Raw genomic sequence first — 22,611 nt, 5'->3', positions numbered from 1 at the left:
CCCTGCTGGTAACCACAGCAGCTGGGATTTGCTGGGCTAAGGGTTGCCTTGAATGCTCTGCAACTCGGCTGCCTTGAGTGCTCCAGGCCTGTGCTCTGCCTTGGCTGCCGGAGTTGGCGATGCAGCCTGAGTCTTCTGTGAAGGTGGCTAGAAGAAAAATTTCTCAGGGATGGAGGAGGCATCTTTGCTGTCACCCTCCTGAGTGGGTCAAATACAAGAGTCTTTGGCAGAGGCAGCATGCCCAGGAAAGTGATAAGATACGAAGAGGGTGCCATGTGCCTGGGTGTATCTGTATTGCGGTATTGGTTTTATACTGATTAAATTTAATTAAATACTACTTAAATTAACACTGTGTGCCTGAGTTGAGCCTGGGAACGGCACTTTGATGTGCTGGTGAGTTCGCTGGACACCCGTCCCGTGAACTGCAGTTCCTGGCTGTGCCTGAGGCAGCATAGCTGTTCCCTGTGGGAGGGGCGGTTATGGAATCAAAGCCTTGTTGACCAGCTTCTGGCGTGAAGTCTTGACAGTGATGTGGCTGATACTTGGAATCTTTCCATTTTGTCCTGCTGAAATTTGGATCCTGTGTGCTGCTTTATCGGGGCTTTCTTTTAATTTTATCTATGCCTTTACAGTAAATTGGTACATCCATCTCGCAATATTCTTCATTATCCTTCTGCGTTGTTCGACGTCCCCACACCTCCCTCCAGGGCATTCCTGGCTATAATAATAATTTATTATTTATATCCCACCCATCCGGCTGGGTTTCCCCCAGTCACTCTGGGCGGCTTCCAACAAAATATAAAAAATACAATGAAACACCAAACATTAAAATCCTCCTTAAACAGGGCTGCCTTCAGATGTCTTGTAAAAGTCAGATAGTTGTTTATTTCTTTGACATCTGAAGGGAGGGAGTTCCACAGGGCGGGTGCCACCACCGAGAAGGCCCTCTGCCTGGTTCCCTGTAACTTGGCTTCTCGCAGGGAGGGAACCGCCAGAAGACCCTCAGTGCTGGACCTCAGTGTCCAGGCAGAATGATGGGGGTGGAGACGCTCCTTCTGGTCTAAGGCCGTTTAAGGCTTTAAAGGTCAGCACCAAGACTTGGAACTAGCAATGCCCCCTTTTTTATGGGGTGTGTGACGGAGGCAGGGGCTTGAAAGTTGTCTTCCCCTCCCCTCTTCCACTAACACGGCCTTCTTTCTGGCCAGATGGGTGGGCATGTACTTTTAAGACAACTTTCCTTGACATGTTTTGGTGATGGGCACCCTCCGAGGTGCCCAGTGCCACCCCCTGCTTCCTGGCACATCTCGTGCTGCTGCTGCTTGAGAGACCTTGTGGATGTCTCTGGTGCGCAAAGATTTGGGGTGGGGGCAGAGGACGCCGACTCCTTTTACTGCCCGTGGGTCAACACCTGCAGGTTCTGCAACATGAAGCCTGACTCCAGCCATGCATGCAGCGCATGAGGATGGCCAATGTTGGGCTCACCTTCAGGGCTCTTGCCCAAGAGATGCTGCAGACAAGGCAACCTGGAGGCTACTTGGTCAGTTTCACAACCTGAAGCTCAGGCTACAAGGTTTTCATTACAGCGTGGCAGTGGAGGAAAGTGGTCCCTTGCTGTCAGTTTCCTGTCCCCCCCCCCCCCGAGGCCCTAGGGTGCGTGACAACAGTTTAAAAAGCCAGATTAAAGAGAACCTGGCAGCCGTTGCTCTCACGACTTCTTCCAAACATCTCTAATGTTGGTGGGAAGATAAGCAGAACCAATGGCCAATGGCCCTCCTAGTCCAGGATCCTGAACTCAGTGGCCAACCAGCTGCCCCCACAGGGAATCTTCAGGCAGGATCCAAGCCCAAGAGCCCCCTCCTCTCACGAGGTTTCCAGTAACTGGGAGGGTAGAGCACAGCTTCACTGGATAATAGCTATTGAGAGCCCAATCATAGAATCAGAGTTGGAAGCGACTAGGGCTGGGCGACACCTGGTTTCCAAGCATTGTGATGTACAGTGGTACCTCGGTTTATGGACTTAATCCGTTCCAGAAGTCCGTTCTTAAACCAAAACTGTTCTTAAACCGAGGCACGCTTTTCCCAATGAGGCCTCCCGCCGCCAGTGCCCTTCCGCCTTTTGGATTCCGTTCTTAGACCGAGGTAAAGTTCTCAAACCGGGACACCATTTCCGGTTTTGCGGAGTTTGTAATCCGAATCGTTCTTAAACAGGACTGTTCTTAAACCAAAGTACCACTGTATCATCGGCTATAAGCATTGTGATACACTGATATAATAATGAATAATACGACTAAAAATGTTATTTATATGCTACACATCTAACTTGGTAACCCCAGCTACTCTGGGCGGCTTCCAACAATACTTCACAATTTCTGAAATAAGGATGGAGCTCTGTACAGGCATTTACAGGTCGTCGTCGCCCCCCCCCCCACACCTTGTGATTTCTGCACACACACATCATAATTTGTGATATTTTGCCAGGTCAAAAATTATGAAACCAATATCACAATATGGAGTTCAAAGCAGTTTTTTGGATGATACCGCATCGACCTGAATATAAGCCTCATTTTTCTCCCCAAATTCTGACTGTGAAAAGTTAAAGTGCGGCTTAAATTCGCAACCTTACAAAAATTGGCTTTTGCGATATCGCTGCTGAAACACACATCCGGTAAAATGGAACGCGTGTGAGTGCCTACGGAATTTTAAGGGAGCGGCTCACTGTATATACGGGTGCAGTCATACCTTGGGTTACGGCCGCTTCAGGTTGTGCGTTTTCGGGTTGTGCGCTGCGCCGAACCTGGAAGTACTGGAACGGGTTACTTCCGGGTTTCGGCGCTGCGGGTTACGGATCGCGTTTGCAACCTGAGCATCCAGTGTATGGTCTTTTTTTCTCCCCCCACCCCTTGAATTCCAAAGGTGCGGCTTATATTCAGGTGCGGCTTATATTCGGGCCAATACGGTATATTGCCCAGCTCTGGAACATTGCAACCCCCTGCAACGCAGGAATCTCAACTGAAGCATCCATGACAGATGGCAATCCAACCTCTGCTTAAAAATCTCCAAGGAAGGCGATTCCACAGCCTTTCCTTCATGAACATGTCCAACCACCTTTTGAAGCCCTCCCAAGTTGGTGCCCCCCCTCCGCAAAACCCCCGGTGCCCCCCAGATGCTTTGACTCCCAGTGCCCACCCGCCCCAGTCAGCACTGGGAAGATGCCACAGAAGGTTTTGAGCCCGGCATGTGTGCTTTAGGGTGCGGATGTGGCTGTGCGTTAACCTCTTCTCCCTGCCTGCGTCTAGTGCCTGCTTCCTCTTAACCTCTCCTTCCTTCCTTTCTTCCTCCCTCCTTCCCAGATGCCACAGACTTCAGGATTCCCTGCTGAGCTCAGCCAGTGGCTACAGCAACTACCGGGGTATATTGAATTGGTGTGTTGTCATGCTGGTGAGTAGCAAGAGTTTGCCCCTCTGCCCTTGCCCTCCTGCCTTGAGGCTGCTTGGCACCCCGTGCCAGGTCTCTTGCTGCAGCTCTGCCCTCCTGAGCCTCCCGGCAGCAGCAGCTGCCGATCCCCAGACAGAGGCACCCGGATCCCTTCCCTGCAGAGGAGCTGGCCAGGAGCCAGGCAGACGGACACACTCCAGGGGCAAGGAGGCTGTTGTGGCCATCCTTGATGGCACAGAAGGGCTATTGTGGCGTCGATAGGCTGGCAATCTGGTCCTGGGATGCTAGCTCCTGGGGTGAAGCTGCGTGCCTTTGCTGGGGGGGGGGGGGAGAGGAGGCCTTAAGCAGCCTGTGCCAAATGGTTGAGCAAATCATGGGGCGAGATAACCCTCCTCCTCCTGGCTGCTTCACTCTTGGCTGGCGTGGGGTCTGAGCTTTAAAGCAAGCAAGTCAGTAGAGGCGTGCTCCATCCAGCTGAAGAGAGCCTCCAAGTTCAGAAGTAGTATACCTGTGAATATGAGGTGCTGGGGCACACACATGCCTGAGGGATGTCTGTCTCTGTCTTCTTGCTGACTTTGTGGGCTACCTGGAGCAATTGGGGTTGTGATGGAAACAGGCTAGTCTGGCCCAGTATGTTCCTCTAATCATAACAACAGTAAGACTAATACTGTAATTTTATTTATGCCCTGCCCATCTGGCTGCGTGTCCCCGGCAGAAACTGGTCCAGCCAAGGTGCCCAGAGCAACCCTCTTGCGTGGGGGGCAGCCCTGGCGCTTGGCTGGCTCTGCTCCTGCTGCCCAGGCGAGGAGAGGCGATGGCAGCAGCTGGCATGTACTCCAGAGCGCTCTCTGGCCCTGCCAGCCACTGGGCTCCACTCTGAGGCTGCCCTGCCCTGCCAGGATAGGAAGCTGTGTGACGCTTCCTGGAAATGCTCAACTTCCAGACTGGGATGTTTATGGAAAGTGAGCTTTCAGTGCCTCTTCTCTCCCCCCACCCCCAGCCCGCAACTCCACTTAACCTCTTTGTGTAGGGGGATTTCCAGTTTCAACCCCTAAACCTTTCTGCTTTGGGTTCAGCTGGAGCCAGAATGTCAGGGGCCAATCCCGAAAAGGCCCCGCACATTGAGCTGCAGCCTGTGCATCCCCATCCAGCTTCTTCCTGAAGCCCCCCCCCCACTTCCTAAGGGGAGACTGTGGCTTGTGGGCATGATCCCTCCTGCTATGCCCCCTCCTTGTTGCGGGGTGCTGGGCAGGGTGGAGAACACTTCCTTGCCATGCACGCCTCGCTAAGGGTGGGCTGTTCTGTAAGAAATGCTCCCTTCTTCCTCCAAGGCAGCCCTGATGTTATTTATGCTCCCCTCGGTCCATCTATCCCTAGTGAAGGAGAGGCGAGCTCAAGAATGCGGCAGGAGGGTGGTGTTGAAAGAGGCAGCGCGGGGGGCGGGCGGGGCTGCGGAGTCCCTTCCACCTTTGCTCCCCACGACCTTTGCTCCCGGGACTTAACCCTGCTCACCCTCGATTGGGAAAGCAGGAGGAAGCAGGCAGGCTTGTGGTTTAGCAACACGCCTTGCTATCTTTCCGTCGTCTTCCTTCTCCTCCTCCTCCTCCTCCTCTGAAGCGACTGTTCAGGGTGAAACTCACCTACAGGAGCTGGATGGCGTGTGGCAAGACAGTGTGGCTCATCCTGCCGCCCACCCCAGAGCAAAATAATGATAATGTTAATTTAACTAATTGTACCCTGTTCTGCCGGCCGGGTTGCCCCAGGCACTCTGGACGGCTTCCAACAAAATATAAAAACAGTGAAACATGGAGAGCTTCCATAAGGAGGTGAGCTCACGTTGCAGAATGGAGATTAAACGAAGAAATAGTAAACAATGTAGAAGTAGCAGAGGAAGGTAAAAATAATAGTTGAAGAATATTTTGAGTTCGACCTCATTCAAGGGGTGGATGAGAAAGGGGTCTGGGACAGAAGCAAGGCAATCCTGATGGGGTCCCTGATACAACAGAATGCCCATCTGAGGAAGTCGAAAGAAAGTAAAAAACTGGAAATAGTTAATGAGTTAGGAAGGAAAGGGAAAAAATTAATACAAAAACCTGGAAACGAAATATTACAAGCTGCCTGACCAGTTGCCAGAATTGTAGCTCTGTTGCCCCCGGTTGCTCCCCCCTCCCAAACTGATCAGTCCCACAGAATCCTCTTTAGTGCTGGGGGAGGGAGGTGCCTGAGACCAGCCTCCCATTGCACCGCATTTTCTCATTTGTATCATGATTTATTTCACAAAATTTATGCACCTCCAAGCGGTTTACAGAAAGATAAAGCCATAAAAATGGGAGGGGGGGGGGAGAAAGAGAATTGCAATACATCAAAACGTGCAAGAAGTTAAAACACTAAATCAGATTATAATTCCCTCCCAGCATTTCTGAGCAGGTGGGGAGACTTGTCTGAACAGGAAGGTTTTAGCGGAAATTCTACGGTGAAGGCGCCTGCTGGATATCGAGAGACAGTTATGGCCGGTTTTTGAGATTGGGCTGGGGGGGGGGGCGTTTTGGCATTTGCTGCGGGAGCTGCTGCTCACTTCTGTCCCCTCTGTCCTCCAGGTCTTGAGCAATGCTCGCCTCTTCCTAGAGAACCTCATCAAGTAAGTCTTGAAGCTCTTCTTCGGCTGGGGCGGGGGGCTGGCAGGGGTCGAGAGACCTCACCTGGCGATGCTACAATTCTGCCAGAGCAGATCAGAGTGGATGTGGCAGGCTGCCTTTGGGGCAGGCATAGGCAGACTCCGGCCCTCCAGATGTATGGGACTACAGTTCCCATCATCCCTAGCTAACAGGACCGGTGGTCAGGGATGATGGGAATTGTAGTCCCAAACACCTGGAGGGCCGGAGTTTGCCTATGCCTGCTTTGGGGACAGATCCTGGGGCCTTGGGGGGGGGGAGAGGGGAAGGAAGGGCTGCAGCTCAAGGGCAGAGCACTTGCTTGGCTTGCAGAAGGTCCCTGGTTCAACCCTCAGCATCTCCAGGCAGGACTCAGTGCACACCTTACTGTTCCTTCACCTCCAAATGTTGTTGAGAAAATCTCCTGCTTTCGGCGGCTGCCTGTGACTTCGGCTGGCAGAGCCGCGTTTTAGCCGGGAGCGCTCTCGACCGCTCTCCCTCCCGCCCCCCCTTTCAGATGAGTTTCCAGGGAGAAGGCAGGAGAAACTGCGCTACTGCCAGACCCCTTGACACCTCACAGACCTTCGTGAGGCTTTCTGGGGTGTGTGTGTGTGAGTGGCTAGCCCTGGCACTCTCCCCTCTTCTCTAGCCAGCCTCGGATCGAACTCCTTATTCAGCGCCATCCGATCCGTGCCGCCATTTCTGAGCGGCAGGAAACCGGAAGACCAAGATGATCACATTTGAATTCCTGCCCAGAGGAGGCAGGGGAGAAGGGGCCACTCCCAGAGGGTCCTGTAGGACGTTTAAGAGCTCTCTGCGTACCAGACCTGTGCTTGTCTAGCAAAACGTGCCTTTGTGACTTGGCTGCAAACCGCCCCCCAACAGCGGCGGTCTTGCTCGAGTGTCGGAGATGAGAGAGTGGTGGCCCTTGGGAAGAAGAGCCAAGCAGCTCACGTGGCTTCTGCGCCACAAAATTGCACCCCCCTGGAGGTCTCAGGGTGCCGTTAAGCCCATTCTCTGTGGCTCTGCAATGATGCTGTGCCCGTGGCTTGATCCCGAGAGTGCCTCCTTGCCAAAGCCCAGCTCGGCTGCCCAGCACATCTCCTGGGAAGCCACATGCCTCCCGTCGTCCTGCCCTTCTCCCAAAGGACATGGAGCCAGCAGACAGACAGGAGGACGCCTTCTGCATCAAGCAAGTCCTCAAAGGAGGCAGCCCATAGGGGTGTGGGACATGGGGGGTTGCGGGGTCTCATCCAAGCCTCCTCCTCCCTGGGCCTGGGTTGTCTGACTGGGATGGGCGGAGGGAGGGAGGAGAGCGCCTCCTTTCATGTGCTCCTTCCCCCCTCAGGTACGGCATCTTGGTGGACCCCATCCAGGTCATCTCCCTGTTCCTGAAAGACCCCTACAGCTGGCCATCGCTGTGCCTTATTATCGGTGAGTTGAGTGATCTCAGCATTTGCCTTGAATTCCTCTGCGTGACTCAGCAGGCCCCTGTCCTCGGCCTGCGGGTCTCTGCTTGGCTCCTACCACTTGTACCTCTTGAAGACCTGCTTGCTTGCTTGCAAAAGTCCTCACGGCCTCCGCCTCCTGCAGCCTTTTGGTCCCTGGTGCTGCCGGTCTCCTGCACCGTTCAGATCAGGGCTCTTGAGTGAGGCAATGAGAGAGAAAGAGAGAAGAAAAAGGGGTTGGAGGTGGCGAAGGATGAATGGATGGGAGTGCCTTTTCTGGGGTTGGACTAGATGATCCTTGAGGGTCCCTCCAACCTGCAGGCTTGCAAATTCCTGGGCTGGCTGAGAACAGGGACCCAAATCCTTGTTCCTGGTTGCCTGCACCGCCCAGCAGTGACCCCCAACGTCTGCTTCCCCCCCAGTGGCCAATGTGTATGCTCTGGCAGCTCTGCACATCGAGAAGAGGCTGGCAGTGGTAAGTGTGCTCTTGGGGGGGGCAGGCTGGGATCCCTTGCGAAACGGGGTCTTTTTAGGGCTGAGGCTATCTGAAGGATCGGGTTCAGCCATACGGACCTGAACCCTTCTCTGAGTCCCGCCACCCTCGCGGGCATGCTGGGTTGGGGGTGCAGGAGAGGGCCTTCTCGGTGCTGGCTCCTCCAAGACAACTTTGGAAATCCTTTCCTAGGGAAGCCAGACTGGCTCCCTGCTTCTTGTCCGCCTGCCAGCGGGTGAAGACTGTCTTTTCTCAACATTCCTTCGGGAACTGACTGTTCTTCTTTTTAAGGAAAGCGCTTGTCGTAGTGCTGCGCTGTTTTTATTACCAGTATTTTAATAGATTTTAAAAATACTGTTTTAATCCTATTAGCGTTTAATTCCCCTTTTGACTGTGACAGCTGATAATGTTTTTAGCTTTGTATCTGCATCGTATTGATTTGTTTAAGCTGCCTTGAGTCCTGGTTTACAACACCCTGTGTGGTGGTGTGGTTAAGAGCGGTAGACTCGTAATCTGGGGAACCGGGTTCGCGTCTCCTCTCCTCCACATGCAGCTGCTGGGTGACCTTGGGCTAGTCACACTTCTCTGAAGTCTCTCAGCCCCACTCACCTCACAGAGTGTTTGTTGTGGGGGAGGAAGGGAAAGGAGAATGTTAGCCGCTTTGAGACTCCTTCGGGTAGTGAAAAGCGGGATATCAGATCCAAACTCTTCCTCTTCTTCTTCTTCTTCTGGATAATGGGAGGTATATAAATCGAAATAACAAATAAATAAATAATTTTAGTATTTGTACCCCGCCCATCTGGCCAGGTCCCCCCAGCCACTCTGGGCGGCTTTCAACAAATATTAAAATACATTAAAATATCACAATATCATAGCAATAGCAGGCCCCTCTTTTAGGGGTGGGCAGGTAGCGCTTAAGGTGGCCATAGAGCATTGCCCCCGTTTCCCTTCCTTCCGCAGGGCTCTTTTTCGGAGCACCTTGGGGCCGTCTTGCACACCGTTAACCTCCTGACAATCCTGTGCTTCCCTGCGCTGGTGACTCTTGCTGTCACCTCCATCACGCCAGGTGAGTGCACAGCGCCCACCCCCACCCCCCCCAGACTTGTGAACTTGCTCTGAAAAGGCGGCTTTCTGTTGCGGGCTCCTGGGTGGCAGGGCCCTTAGATTGGGGCTGGGAAGCCTCAGGCCCAGGGGGTCAGTTGCAGGAGAGGTGTATGTTTCTTCTCTCTCTGCAGTATCTGCATTTGTCGTTCCATCCCCTTTTGGCTGGTAACCTCCCACCCGGCCCCCAGGAGGTTGCTTTGAAGGGAATGCGGCCCTTGATTTGAAAAGCAGCTTTCCCACGTGTCTGAAATAAGGCTGGAGCCACGGAGAGGCATTTCCTGGCTTCACAATTCCCCCCACATCGTGATTTTTGCATACCGCACGCAAAGACACACACACAGGTCATGGTTTGCGATACATCGCCAGGTCAAAAATTATGGAACCGGTACCACAATACGGGCTTCAAACCGGTTTGGGACGCTGTATTGCTCTCTTGCCCAGCCCTGCTGCTTGTGGCCTAGGCAGAGGGGGGCCGTGAGCTGGGTTAGGTTTCTGATCTCTCCTAGCTCAGAAGATGCTGGCGCACAAATCACCTTGTCCTGTCTCCCCCCCAAAATAGCCTTTGAGAATGGGACGCGGGTGGCGCTGTGGTCTAAACCACTGAGCCTAGGGCTTGCCGATCAGAAGGTCAGCGGTTCGAATCCCCGCAACGGGGTGAGCTCTTGTTGCTCGGTCCCTGCTCCTGCCCACCTAGCAGTTCGAAAGCACATCAAAAAGTGCAAGTAGATAACTAGGTACTGCTCCAGCGGGAAGGTAAATGGCGTTTCCGTGCGCTGCTCTGGTTCACCAGAAGCGGCATAGTCATGCTGGCCACATGACCCGGAAGCTGGACGCCGGCTCCCTCGGCCAATAAAACGAGATGAGCGCCGCAACCCCAGAGTCGTCCGCGACTGGACCTAATGGTCAGGGGTCCCTTGACCTTGACCTTTTCTTGATGGGGGTTGGTCAGTGAGTCTGGCCGGCTTCACCTCTGGGGCATGCAAGAGAGAATGCAGATTATCTGGGGCTGCGTGTTGCGTCTCCCGCCCACCCGCTTCTCTTCTCCCTCCGCAGTCGGGGCCGTCTTTGCTCTGGGCATCCACACCATCCTTTTCCTCAAGCTCTTCTCCTTCAAGGACGTCAACAAGTGGTGCCGGGAGAAGAGGCAAGCCAAGGCCGCCCGAGTCCGCTCCGGTGAGCCCTGACTCCGGGGGGAGCCAGGCCTGGTGGGGGCAACTGAGATGGCTTTGAAAGAGGGTTGGACAAATTCATGGAGGAGGAGAGGGCCATCAGTGGCTACAAGCCCGGCTGGCTAGGCTGCTCCTCCTCTGTTGGAGGCCACAAGGCTCCTAATACGAGCTTCTGGAAGCCAGTTTCCCATCAGGGCATCTGGTTGGCCGCTGCCAGAAGAGGATGCTGGTCTGGTTGGGCCCCTTTTGACCTCATCCACCAGACTCCTCTTCCATTCTAATCTCCTTTTCTGTGCAGCTTATGTGATTTATGGAATTGTAGAATTGGAAGGGACCCTAAGGGTCAGGAGTAAGGCAACGACTGTGGGTAGCTCAGCTGGTAGAGCAGGAGACTCTTAATCTCGGGGTTCATGCCCCATGTTGGGCCCAAGATTCCTGCCTTGCAGGTGGTTGGGCTGGATGACCTTTGGGGTTCCTTCCAACGCTGTCTTTCTCTGGCCTGTGTTCTCTGACTGATGCTCTTCGTTGTCTGTTGCAGCTGCCGGGTCGCAGAAGGCCAATGGGAACGTGGCCTCGGGGGCCGTGGCTTACCCAGAGAACCTGACCTATAGAGGTAACGTGAGCAGGCCAGACCCCCGTGGTGGGCTGTTCCCTGTGGTTCTGGGGCATGGCTATCCTGGCAGGGTTGGGGGGGGGGGGTCTGGCAGCGACACCATCCTGGGGCTGACACTCCTGACATGCCCCCTTCCTCTGGGAGGTCAGAGCTTTGTGGCGCTTGCCCTCCCCTGGAGTGTGGTGGCTCCAAGGTCAACGGTCCGCCGGCATTATTCCGCTCCCCACCCCCCACATTGGGGAACAGGGGAAGCTGCCTTGTATGGGGTCAGACCATTGGCCCATCTAGGGCAGTGTTGTCTGCACTGGCCGGCAGCAACGGCTCTTCAGGGTTTGAGGCCTTGCTTGCCTGGGGAGATGCTGCTGGGGGGTTGGGCCCGGGGTCTTCTGCATGCGACTTGCTTTCTCTGTGCCTGAGCTGCTGCGGTCCTTTTCCCAAAGGGGAGAGGGCAGCTCTTGTTTGGTGCCCCTGCTGCCCTAAACGCCCCTCTCCCCCCTTTTCCGTGGCAGACCTCTACTACTTCCTCTTCGCACCGACCTTGTGCTACGAGCTGAACTTCCCGCGGTCTCCTCGCATCCGCAAGCGCTTTCTGCTGCGCAGGCTGGCTGAGATGGTGAGGCCCCTGGCGACCCGTCCTCTTTGCCCACCCCCTTGGCAAGGCAATGGAGGCTGCCATACTTCCAAATTTGGGGAATCTCCCCTTTGAGTCGAGAACCTGGGGGAAGCCGGCTCCCAGTCCCCGTGACTGCGGCCAAACGTTTAGCGCAGGTTGCGCACACCTAAGGACCCACGCCAAGAAGACTCCCCTGTAATACTGGAGGGGTCAGGCATGCACCCAATGTAGTGTTGGGGCCGTAGGGAGGGGGTGGGAACCTCTAGCCAGGAAGGCTCAGGGTCTCGGAAGGCCTGCATGGTTGTGGGTAAGAGCTTTGGCCTGGAGGCTGGCTGTGGGGCCCATCCTGCCTGGCTGCCGATAGGAACATAAAGAGACCCCTGCTGGATCGGGTTAATGGCTCATCTAGTCATCAAGCAGGTGCTTATTATGGGAAACCGGCAAGCCCACCATGAGCGCAACACCCTGTTTTGGGAAGCCCTGTTTAAGGGAAGTTTTTAATGTTTGATGTTTTACAGTGGTACCTCGGGTTACATACGCTTCAGGTTACAAACTCCGCTAACCCAGAAATAATGCTTCAGGTTAAAAACTTTGCTTCAGGATAAGAACAGAAATCGGGCTCTGGCGGCGCAGCGGCAGCGGGAGGTCGCATTAGCTAAAGTGGTGCTTCAGGTTAAGAACAGTTTCAGGTTAAGAATAGACCTCCAGAACGAATTAAGTACGTAACCAGAGGTACCACTGTATTGTGCTTTTAATACAGTGGACGCTCGGGTTGCGAACGCGATCCGTGTGGGAGGCACGTTCGCAACCCGCAGCATCTGCAGCACCGTATCTGCGCACGTGCGGGTTGCAATTCGGTGCTTCTGTGCATGCACAAAGCGTGATTTAGTGTTTCTGCGCATGCGCCGAAACCCGGAAGTAACCCGTTCCAGTACTTCTCGGTTCAGTGCAGAGCACAACCCCAAAACGCGTAACCTGCAGCGTTTGAAACATGAGGTATGACTGTATTCTGTTAGGAGCCCCCTAGAGTGGCTGGGGAAACCCAGCCAGATGGGAGGCGTATACATAATAAATAACAACAACAACAATATAAAAATTACTGTTATTATCATTATAATTATTATGCTAGCAGCCATCGACTGTCTCCCTCCTCCATGCATGTGTCCAATCTGGCTTTTAAAGTCTTCCAGTTTGGCGGCCGTCCCTGCCTCCTGCAGGAGTAAGTTCCATAGATTAACGAGAGAAAAGGACTTTCCTTCACCGGATCTGAATCTTCCAGCCTCCCGCTTCTTTGGGCATTCATGAGTTCTCGTGTTGATGGTCCCTCTTCTTTTTTTCTCCCCCAGCTCTTCTTCCTCCAGCTGATGGTGGGGCTGATTCAGCAGGTAAGTGGGGGCAGGTGGGGCTTGCTCTGTCCCTGCCGCCGGCACCTTTGAAGCAAAAGGTCTGGCCAGAGAGCACCACCTTGGCAGGGTGCCTAAAGCAGACCGCAGGCTCTCTCCGGTTCCAGTCTAGAAGTGGCCAGGAGCTGCCCTGCGCCCCCTTCTGGAGTGTCTGGTGCAGAGTGGAAGGCTGGGGGGCAAACGAGATGCTGCAGCAGACACGGGGGGCCAAGGACGGGAAGGGGTGCAGAGACGGTTGCCACCTCTCCATATTCAACTGCTAAAACTGTTTGGAGGTACTGGAACACTCCCGTTGAACGTCTGCCTGACTTGGCAGTTCTGCAGGGGTGCTGCGTGTGGGCTGAAGCTGATCTGCCTAGATGGAAGTTTTTTAGGTTATTGCTTCCTTAAACATTTGACATACCGCTTCGCTGGAATTGTCTCCCGAGTGGTGTGCAGAAAAAGTAATAAATGGTTAAAGCTAAGATCAGACTTCGGTTAAAATTCCTGTTGGAATAAAAAGAAAAAATTTTCAGCGAGTGCTGGGACTCCAAGAGGGGAGCAGGAGCTGAAGAAGGGTGATGGTGGATGCTGGTGGTTGGGAGAGGGGTCTGTTCAGAGGCTCTTGAGACCTTTCTGTCTGGGCAGGGGTCAGAGCAGGGACTTTTCAGAGCTTCCCATTGTTTGGGGGGATGTTTTGCGTCCCAGTAGCTGGAGGAGTTTGGGCAGCCTTGCCCTGGGATCAGCGTTGGGGGTGGTTCTCTATACTGCACAAGCGTGACTTTTCTTTCCTCTGGTTTGGGGTCAGAGAACATTTCCTCAAACCAAGGAGGCTAAGCTGGCTTGTACCTTATGGGGCTGGGCTAGATGACCCCTGGTCCCCCCCGGCCCTATTAACCTGATTTTAATGTGTGCTTGTTGCAGTGGATGGTCCCCACAATTCAGAACTCCATGAAGCCTTTTCGGGTAAGCCATGCCCTGGGTACCCCCTTCTCCACTAGGGTGCTGGAACTGCTTGTAGACCCCCCCCCCCCAAAGAAAGCAGGACTGGCCCACAACATGCCCTTAGAGCTGTAATGGGAAAAGTGGGGAGGCAGAAAGGATGGGCTTTGGGGGGGGGGAGAGTGCACCTCAGATTCTGAGTTTTAAAAAACCACAGCTTAGCTTAAGGCTGGCCTGATGGCCTCTTAAGTGCTCAGCACCTGCAACTAGGGGAGGGGTCTGCAAGGTGTGTTGGTTGCCAGCGTCCCACAGGAGAGCTGCCTGGACTGCCCACCCCCCAAGAAGACACAGGGACTTGGTGCTTTCTGCCATCCAGCAACTGAATCTTGCTCGCCTCTCTTCCTTCCTGCCACATCATATATTTCATAGAATTTATACACTGCTTCATCTGCAAACAAAGCAAAACTAAAGCTCCTAGCAGTTTACAAAAAATATTTTTTTAAAAATCTGTAAGAAGAATTAGCAACTTAAAGACTTTCAAAAAGTTAAAATAACCGTAGGCTAGAAAAGAATTAAAACCCACATCGACTTCCTGAACATCCGGACAGGCTTGCCTGAACAATGCAGACGCCGCAAAGAGCATAGGGAAGGGGTCGGCCTGATGTCACTAGGCAGGGTGTTCCAGGTTGTCGTCGTCGTCTTTGGCGATCCCTCGTAGCTGAGTAAGATTGTCTTCCATTACAGTGGTACCTCTGGTTGCGAATGGGATCTGTTCCGGAGCCCCGTTTGCAAGACGAGCAGCGTGCATCCTGAAGTGCCGCGTCTGTGTGTGTGCACGATGCGATTCGGCGCGCATGTGCAAAGCGTGTTTTCACGCTTCTGCGCATGTGCGGCGCGCCGAACCTGGAAGTAACCCGTTCTGGTACTTCCGGGTTCAGTGTGTTCGTAACCCGTGCTGAACGCAACCAGAGGTTTGACTGTAAAATGGTTTTTACAATGAGTCCGTAAATGACTGTGGAGGCCAATTCTGGACCCACACATCCTTCCACATTGGGGACAAAGGGCAGGAGTTGATCATGGTGTGGATTTTCCAAGCGTGCCTTCCTCTTAGCTCGCAGGCAAGTGTTTCCCAATTGTTCCCCAATTGTTGGTGTTTATACTAAATTTTTAAAGATTTGCCTTGAGAAGGCCTTTAAACCTCTTTTGTTGACCACCAGCATTACACTTTCCATTTTTAAGTTCGCAATAGAGTAGTTGCTTTGGAAGACGACAGTCAGGCATCTGCACAACATGACCAGTCCAACAAAGTCGATGTTGAAGAATCGTCGCCTGGACACTGGGCATCTTTGCTTCTTCCTGTACACTGGCATTAGTTTGCCTGTCTTCCAGAGTGATGTGTAATTTTTTTCAGAGACTCCGTTGATGGAATCTCTTGAGGAGTTGGAGATGGCGTTTATCAGTGGTCCATATTTTACGAGCAGATGTCGGTGCTGCCACGCTTAGCAAACGAGTTCTTACAAATGTGGAACAGGTGTCATGCAGCACCTGTAGCAGTGCCAGTTCCACAGGTTGAAGTGGTTCAGGGGGTGCATATCTGGGGTAAGGCTATCTTGCAGGTCGACTGGACCCCGGTTTTTTAGGGTCCAGCAGTGGAGGGCAGCTGGCAGTGGCCGGGAGAGGGGGAGGATGACCAGCTCCTTCCCGCGTGGGATGGAAGCGTGTTGCCGTGGCTGATTGCACCGAGTTTCATCTCTCTCTCTCTCTCTCTTGTTTGCAGGACATGGACTATTCCAGGATCATTGAGCGCCTCCTGAAACTAGCTGTACGTACCACAAACTGGGCTTCCTTTCCAGGACTGGTGGGCATGGAGGGTTGGGATGGGAATGGGAGCAGGCCTCCGGGGTTTGCTCCCGCAAGGCGAGTCACAAGCTGCGGTTCTGCAGAGGTTTTAGTCTTGCCCACGGCAGCCTGCCTTTAACTGGGGCCTGTCCAGGTCCTTTGGACAACGGTTCCACGGTGGTGGGAGTTGTAGTCCAGGGCATCTGGGAGGGCGTTGGCTCGGCAAAGGCTGGTCTACAGGCAGCTGGTGTCTTGAGAGAGCCGTCTCTTACGGGAAAGGGCTGCGAAGGAGGGTCTGATCCTGTACCAGGGCAAAAGGTGCATCCCACTCAGGGCTGCTTGCTGGCTGAAGCAATGCTTGCCCAGGGCAGCGGGATGCTGCTTGGGCTGTGGGCGCTCTCTGCACTGTCTCTGAGCAGTGCTGCTTCTGGAAGCAGAGAGTCAGTTCCTGGCTAGACCTCCTCCTGGAAGGGCCATTTCTCCTGTAGAGGGAAGCCGAACGCACTAATGCTGTCCTCTGCCTTGCGGTCCCCGACAGGTCCCCAACCACCTGATCTGGCTCATCTTCTTCTACTGGTTCTTCCACTCCAGCCTGAATGTCACTGCGGAAATCATGCAGTTTGGAGACCGAGAGTTCTACAGGGACTGGTGGTGAGTCAGCTCTGCAGGGAGGGCGTGTGTGTTTTGTGACTTGTGTTCTTTTAAAAAAAAAATCAGGTTTTTAAGCTGTGTCTCAAATTGTTATAACCTGCCCTAGGACTGCAGAAAGAATGGCAGATGGCTGTAATAATAAAAAATAAATAAATCTGTAAATGGAACTCAAAAGATCCGCTTTGGGCATTCAGAGCACCCTGCAGAACAGCCAAGGCTTGGGTTTTGGAGACTTCCTCCCTGTGGGCGAGGACCGGGAGGGTTTTCCCCAGACCCAACGAGGTGTGGGGGTGGATCCTTCCCTTTGTGTTGTAGGAAGCGCCTTCGAGGCACCTGATAGGGATGATACTGGCTGGGCTCAGCCTTCGTTGGTGAAACTCAGTGACTGAATCCTGTGTGCAGCCAGACCGCTCACATTTAACCCTGCAGGGATTGGCTCCCCTGTCCGAAAGAGAGAGGGGGAACCTGTTTTGTTCTGTTAAGGGCTTTCTCTCGATGTCGGGGGTTGTAGGGTCGGTTGACGCGCTGCAACACACGCCTCTTTTCTTCCTTCAGGAACTCGGAGACCGTGACCTATTTTTGGCAGAACTGGAACATCCCAGTCCACAAATGGTGCTTGAGGTATGCCTAGGCCTAGTTCTGACAATCTTGGGGTCGGGGGGGTGGGGGCCCTGTAGCTGTCAGTGAGGGACGGCCGGGCTAATTCTGCTCTTAGTCCACCTGGGATTCCCTTCTGAGCCGCAGTAATCCCTCCACAAGCGCTTCAGGTACCGAGGAGCAGAAGTGAAAACCTTGTGGGCCAGGTGTTGCCCCAACATCTCCCACCTCAACCCCCCCCTTCCTCCACCCCTTTCTCTTAAGAGCTCAGTGCGGAAGCTCTTGAAGTCGAGCTGGGCTCTCCATCACCTCAGAGCCCCTTTTCCAGAGGGACAGTCCCCAGCCAGCACAGCTCAAAAGGTGCCCAGCAGGAACACCTCTCCATCCATTCTTCTTCTGTGCCAGAGGCCTCTGTATCAGCCTTTGGGGGGGCACATCACACACACACACCCCAATCCCTGTCCCTTCTCTGCTGCCCTCGCCACTGCCACCTCCTTCCTGAGCTGGACTGCTCCTCTTGTACGCCTCACTTGCAGGCACGCTTGATGGTGCCTGGGCAACCTGTGTAGACAGCACTTCTGGAGCAAAGGAGGGAATGTGGGGACTGATCTCTGCAAGCGGATCTGCACCAAAAGGACTGAAGGCCCTTTCCCACCAAAGGCTGCTGTCTCCATGCATTTCCTGGAGGCACCGTGGCTTTCTCTCTCTCTCTCTGTGTTTAGGACTTTTTAGTTTAAAGGCCAACTAAGAGGCAATGTGATGGAAGTTTATAGAATTATGCGTGGCATGGAGAGAGTGGATGGGGGGAAAGCTTTTCTTCCTCTCTCATAACATCTCATGGGCATCCAATGAAGCTGGATGCTGGGGGGATTCGGGACAGATGAAAGGGAGTCCTCCTTCGTGCAGCACATATTTAAACTGTGGAACTCGCTTCCGCAGGAGGCAGCTGTGGCCACCAACTCAGATGCCTTTGAAAGAGCCTCCTCTATGAATATTTCTGTCAATGGCTCGGAGCCACAGTGGCTGTCCTGCCTCCGCAGTCAGATCCAGCAGGCTGTTCTTAAGTTCTCTCTCCCCTTCGCGTTTCAGGCATTTCTACAAGCCCATGTTGAAGAAGGGAGCTGGCAAATGGGTGGCTCAGACAGGCGTCTTCTTTGCTTCTGCTTTCTTCCATGAGGTTAGTACCTGCTCCACAAATTCAGGTGCCCGAGTGTCGACAGGAGAGCCCAAAGGGACTCCCCCCCCCCCCCGCTTACTGGCTTGCAATCTCAACCCTCTTCTTAAAGGCTGTGGATTTTGTACCCCAAAGCATCCTTGCTGGTGCTCAGCCAGCCTTTCTCTGCAAGGGTGTGAGAGAGGAAAGCAGCATCTGATTGAGGGGGGCGGGGTGGTCTGGGCCACCTGAAACTGAGCTTCCCAGTCCAGGCTGACACGGCAGCAGGCAGAGCTTTTTTTTTTTTTTTTAACAAAAATTTATTGGTTTTCCACATCAAAACAAATACAAATACAATATAAAAAACAACAACAACAACAAATACAACAAGAAAAACAGAAATAAAAAAGAATACATACCCACACCGGAACACCAACACTGCATACATTTAATCAAGATCTTATTTCGAATCTAACTTGGGGGACTCCCCCCGTTCTCTCCTCTGCTTCCAATTCTAATTTACTTCAGTAACTTTCCATCTATTTCAACAATTCATTCACCTAAATTCATTATCTTCATCTCTAAAATTTAAATCATTTAACATCAAAATATCAAAATATAACTTCTTAATACAAATCTTAACTTCTTATGACCTTATCTATTTCTTATACCACTAAAACTGCTGCTGGTATTTCTAATTCAAACCTTATATAATATTAAACTACCCTTCTTTAAAAACAGTCCAAGCATCTCTTCTCTATTCCAAATCATAAATTGTTTAACACTCTGACTTCGGGGTACCGTGGCAAGCCTTCCTGATTACACATCTAAAATTTTCACCCTACCCCTCTTCTTACCATTTTTCCTCCCCACCTCTGAATCACCCACCATACTTCCCTCCACCCCTTTGGAAAACCATTGTCCAGAATGTCCTCTTTTTCCTTGTATCTAAAAGCCAAAGTCTTGTCCAAAAACCTCCTTGCAAAGTTCTTCAGGAAATATAATACGTCACCATCCAGCATCTCCATTTCAAACTTCCAATCAACTTTTAATTGTAATTCCCAAAATTGTTCCTTCATTTCTGGGCTCTCACCAGCTTCCCAGTCCAGGCTGACAAGGCAGCAGGCAGAGCTTTCTCCTGGGTGGTCTTAGACCATTTCTGAGAAGACCAGTCAGGAAAAGTTTGGGAGACAATTGCTTACTCCCAAGTTTTGCTTATAGCAAAAACGTGTGTGTGTGTGTGTGTGTGTGTTGGGCAGAGGTAAACATGGTAGTTCTCAACTCTGAGAATCCACCTGAAAACTCCCAGTTTGCACTGCATCTTTTGGAGGAATTTGGAGACAAATGCCAATGTGCATTTGAGCAAGTTAGATGTTGCCGAGGGACATTGTGGCTCCTCCTCCTCCTCTGAAGAATGATGGATGAAAGTCTTTCAAGGGGTGGGTGGTGAAGGACCGTCCTCTCTGAAAGCAGAGAAGGGGTGGGGGCGGGGGGGGGGCGATAGTGTCTTGCCTTCCTTTCTCAGCATAAGGTTTGAACAGGGAGAAGTGGCTCCAACTCCTGGATGTGGAGCGGGCGAGGGTGTCCCCTGACTTGCTTCCCTGGCCAGTGTGGGTCATTCCATGGGCTCACACCTGAAAGAGGCAAGAGAGCGCCCTTCATTCTGTTTCCTCTGGAGGGACTGGGATCAAGGGGAGACTCCCGGGCTGCTTGCTGGGCTTCAGAGGGTGGCAGCCGGGGTTGCCAGCCAAGCTTGCTTTGTGCCCTCTCCTCTCTGGACTGATGTCTTTGTGGGTTTCTGTCCCCACCCAGTACCTGTTGAGCGTGCCCTTGAAGATGTTCCGGCCCTGGGCGTTCATGGGGATGATGGCTCAGGTAAGGATTGGGTGCTGCCTGCCTTTTGTGTGAGTGGCTTGGCAAAGGCCACTTGCCGCCAGCTCAGCCTTGCCAGAGGCTCCCGGTATGTAGTGTCTTGGCAAAGGGGGTGAGGGTCAAAGAAATTCCAGGATGCTGCTGTTGCCCCCACCCCAGAGAGTTCTGTCTTCTTTCCTGTGAGCCTTGGGGGAGGACCTGCACTTTGGCCCTAGGGTGGAGAATCATAGAACCACAGAACCGTAGAGCCGGAAGGGACCCCAAGGGTCTTCTAGTCCAACCCCCTGCAATGCAGGAATCCCAACTGAAGCATCCATGAGAGATGGCCATCCAACCTCTGCTTAAAAACCTCCAGGGAAGGAGAGCCCACCACCTCCCAAGGGAGACCATTCCACTGTCAAACAGTTCTTGCCACCGGAAAGTTCTTCCTGATGTTGAATCTCCTTTCTTGTAACGTGAAGCCGTTGGTTCGAGTCCTACCCTCCAGAGCAAGAGAAAACAAGCTTGCTCCATCTTCCACGTGGCAGGAGCCGTTGAGATATCTGAAGGTGGCTGTCAATGTCGCTTCTCCGTCGCCTCTTCTCCCGGCTAAAAAGACCCCCTCTCCCTCAGCCACCTTTCCTCCCTCTTTCCTCCTCCACAGATTCCTCTGGCCTGGTTTGTGGGACGGTTCCTTCGGGGCAACTATGGGAATGCGGCTGTGTGGATCTCCTTGATCATTGGGCAACCCATTGCCGTCCTCATGTATGTCCACGACTACTACGTGCTCAACTACGAGGGAAGCCAGTGATTCCCCTTCTTCCTTCCCATCAGCAGGAGGACACCTGGCGAAGGCAGAGCAGCCCGGCCTCTTCCTGGGCACCCGACAACTCTCCGCAGCACCAGCCTGGGCAGAGATGTTGCTGCCGTCATCTTTGCCCTGGAAAGTTGCCTTGTGTGACCTTTTTCTGTGTGTGTGTGTCTTTCTGTAACGGCTGCTCGTCAGGTACTCGTTTTTTTGAGTCCGAAGTTTGGATCAATGCAATAACTGTCAGTGGGGGCCGCCTTCTCCGGATTGACACTTGGGGCCGGCACCTGGGCTGGGGATTTTCCAGGTGAATCCTGCCGTGGCTCAATGATGGAGGAGGGAGGGGGTCCCCTGTCTAATGGGAATACGGTTTGAACCCTGCTGTGCCCGAGGGTGTGGCTGGGAGTTGGGGGGGGGTCTGAGCTTTGCCCAGAGCCTGGATGGCCCCCCAGAGCCAGCTCCCTCCCCTTGGTGCTGACCTTCAGGGCACTTTAAAGGACTCTCCCTCCCTGGGGGGGGGGGGTCTCTTCTGTCCAGCCCGAAGGCGTTGGGCATTCAGTTCCGCCCTAGCTTTTGGCTACCGGCAGCTCTTCTGTAGCGAAAGGGGCACAGCGCCCCCTTTCGCCGGCCTTGAGCCCAAGGCCTTTTGGGAATAAGGAATGCTGGTTGGCAGGGGCTCCTGCGGCCGGCCTTGGTACTACTGCCTGTGGAGGCACAGGTGATTGGAAGCTTTTTTTCTCCTGGGGGGCCTGGTTTGGGTTCGTGGCAGTTTCTGCCCCTAGAGCTGCCTCAGTTCTCTTCCGTCCCCTTCCCAGGATCCGTCCTCGCAGCAGGGGAGCAGCGACCCATGGGGGGGGGGTTGCTCCAATTCCACAGCCCCTCCTGCTCCCTGCATAGGTGGCTGTGTTGGCGACTGTTGCTGCCTCTCTTTTTAGCCAAGGTTGTTCTTGGCTGTGTGTGGTCATTCCCATGTTTTGACAACCCAGCAACTTTTTAAGAGTTTGCAGAATGTATCTGTCTCATACAAAAAGTGATTAAAGCATATTTTCAAAAATCTGTGTTGACAAAAGGCAGCGGGGGGTGGGTGGGGGGGCCCTAAAGGGTCCACAGAACTGTACCTTGTTGACATGACCAAGTGGATTACACTGATTTCTGGCAATCGTTTCTTCACACCTGTGACAATAATATATTCCTGAAGTGCTCCTCCGTCCTGGGAGTCATCCAGAGCTTTCTTCTCCTGTTCGAAGGGGTTGCTTCCAAATCTGCCTTATTTGTTTTTCATTAAAAAAAAATACAGAAAACATCAGCCCCACCTTTAAGGTGCACCTGCAGTTGGCGCCTTAGAGCCATACAGAGTGAGCGAGATAATTTTACCTTCAGCGCGCTGCCAGGGTGGCAAGTCCCGATCACAGAAGGCCTGGGCAAAGGAAGGTTTCTGCCTAGGGCCCCAGAGGAAAGACCCAAGTAGAATCTGGACTCTCCAGGCAGGCTGTGATTATTCCCTGCCTGAAATCCTGGACAACTTTGTGGGGAATCTCTAGCAGGGCCTCCGAGGAAGACCCTAATAGCCAGGTACATTCACGAGAGAGCAGGTGGTGGTTGTGCTTTGGGGTGACCTTAACTCCTCTGCTCTTCGTTCACCATTTGCAAATCCAGGCTCATGTTTAATCCACCTAATATTCCTGCATTCCAGGGGTTGGGTTAGATGACTCCTTGGGGTCCCTGCCATCTCATGATTCATCGCCAGCTCAAGGGGGACTGTAGTTGGAAGAACTGCAGGAGTCCCAAGGTGCATCTTCACCTAGTTTTGATTGGCATCTGTCTTGGGAGATGAAGTGAAGCATGTGCCTCTGGGAGTGGCCA

At 53.2% G+C, this 22,611-nt stretch overlaps 1 protein-coding gene across 1 annotated transcript in view; it reads left to right on the top strand.

The window, feature by feature from the left end:
- DGAT1 (diacylglycerol O-acyltransferase 1) overlaps positions 1 to 21,802 on the top strand; it is a 30,221-nt gene extending 8,419 nt beyond the window's left edge. The window contains exons 3-18 of the mRNA XM_033156172.1: positions 3,350 to 3,437; positions 6,032 to 6,072; positions 7,434 to 7,519; positions 7,956 to 8,008; positions 8,987 to 9,092; positions 10,184 to 10,303; positions 10,838 to 10,912; positions 11,422 to 11,525; positions 12,872 to 12,910; positions 13,832 to 13,873; positions 15,627 to 15,671; positions 16,227 to 16,339; positions 16,895 to 16,960; positions 18,026 to 18,113; positions 19,902 to 19,964; positions 20,605 to 21,802. Coding sequence (XP_033012063.1) covers positions 3,350 to 3,437; positions 6,032 to 6,072; positions 7,434 to 7,519; positions 7,956 to 8,008; positions 8,987 to 9,092; positions 10,184 to 10,303; positions 10,838 to 10,912; positions 11,422 to 11,525; positions 12,872 to 12,910; positions 13,832 to 13,873; positions 15,627 to 15,671; positions 16,227 to 16,339; positions 16,895 to 16,960; positions 18,026 to 18,113; positions 19,902 to 19,964; positions 20,605 to 20,751 — 1,276 coding nt within the window. The 3' untranslated portion in view covers positions 20,752 to 21,802. The remainder of the gene's footprint in view (positions 1 to 3,349; positions 3,438 to 6,031; positions 6,073 to 7,433; positions 7,520 to 7,955; positions 8,009 to 8,986; positions 9,093 to 10,183; positions 10,304 to 10,837; positions 10,913 to 11,421; positions 11,526 to 12,871; positions 12,911 to 13,831; positions 13,874 to 15,626; positions 15,672 to 16,226; positions 16,340 to 16,894; positions 16,961 to 18,025; positions 18,114 to 19,901; positions 19,965 to 20,604) is intronic.
- The last annotated feature ends 809 nt before the right edge of the window (positions 21,803 to 22,611 follow it).

The sequence above is a fragment of the Lacerta agilis genome, chromosome 7, assembly GCF_009819535.1.
Source record: "Lacerta agilis isolate rLacAgi1 chromosome 7, rLacAgi1.pri, whole genome shotgun sequence".
NCBI lineage: Eukaryota > Metazoa > Chordata > Lepidosauria > Squamata > Lacertidae > Lacerta > Lacerta agilis.
Note: the sequence above shows the minus strand (reverse complement) of the source record. Positions and strands in the feature narration are given on the sequence as shown.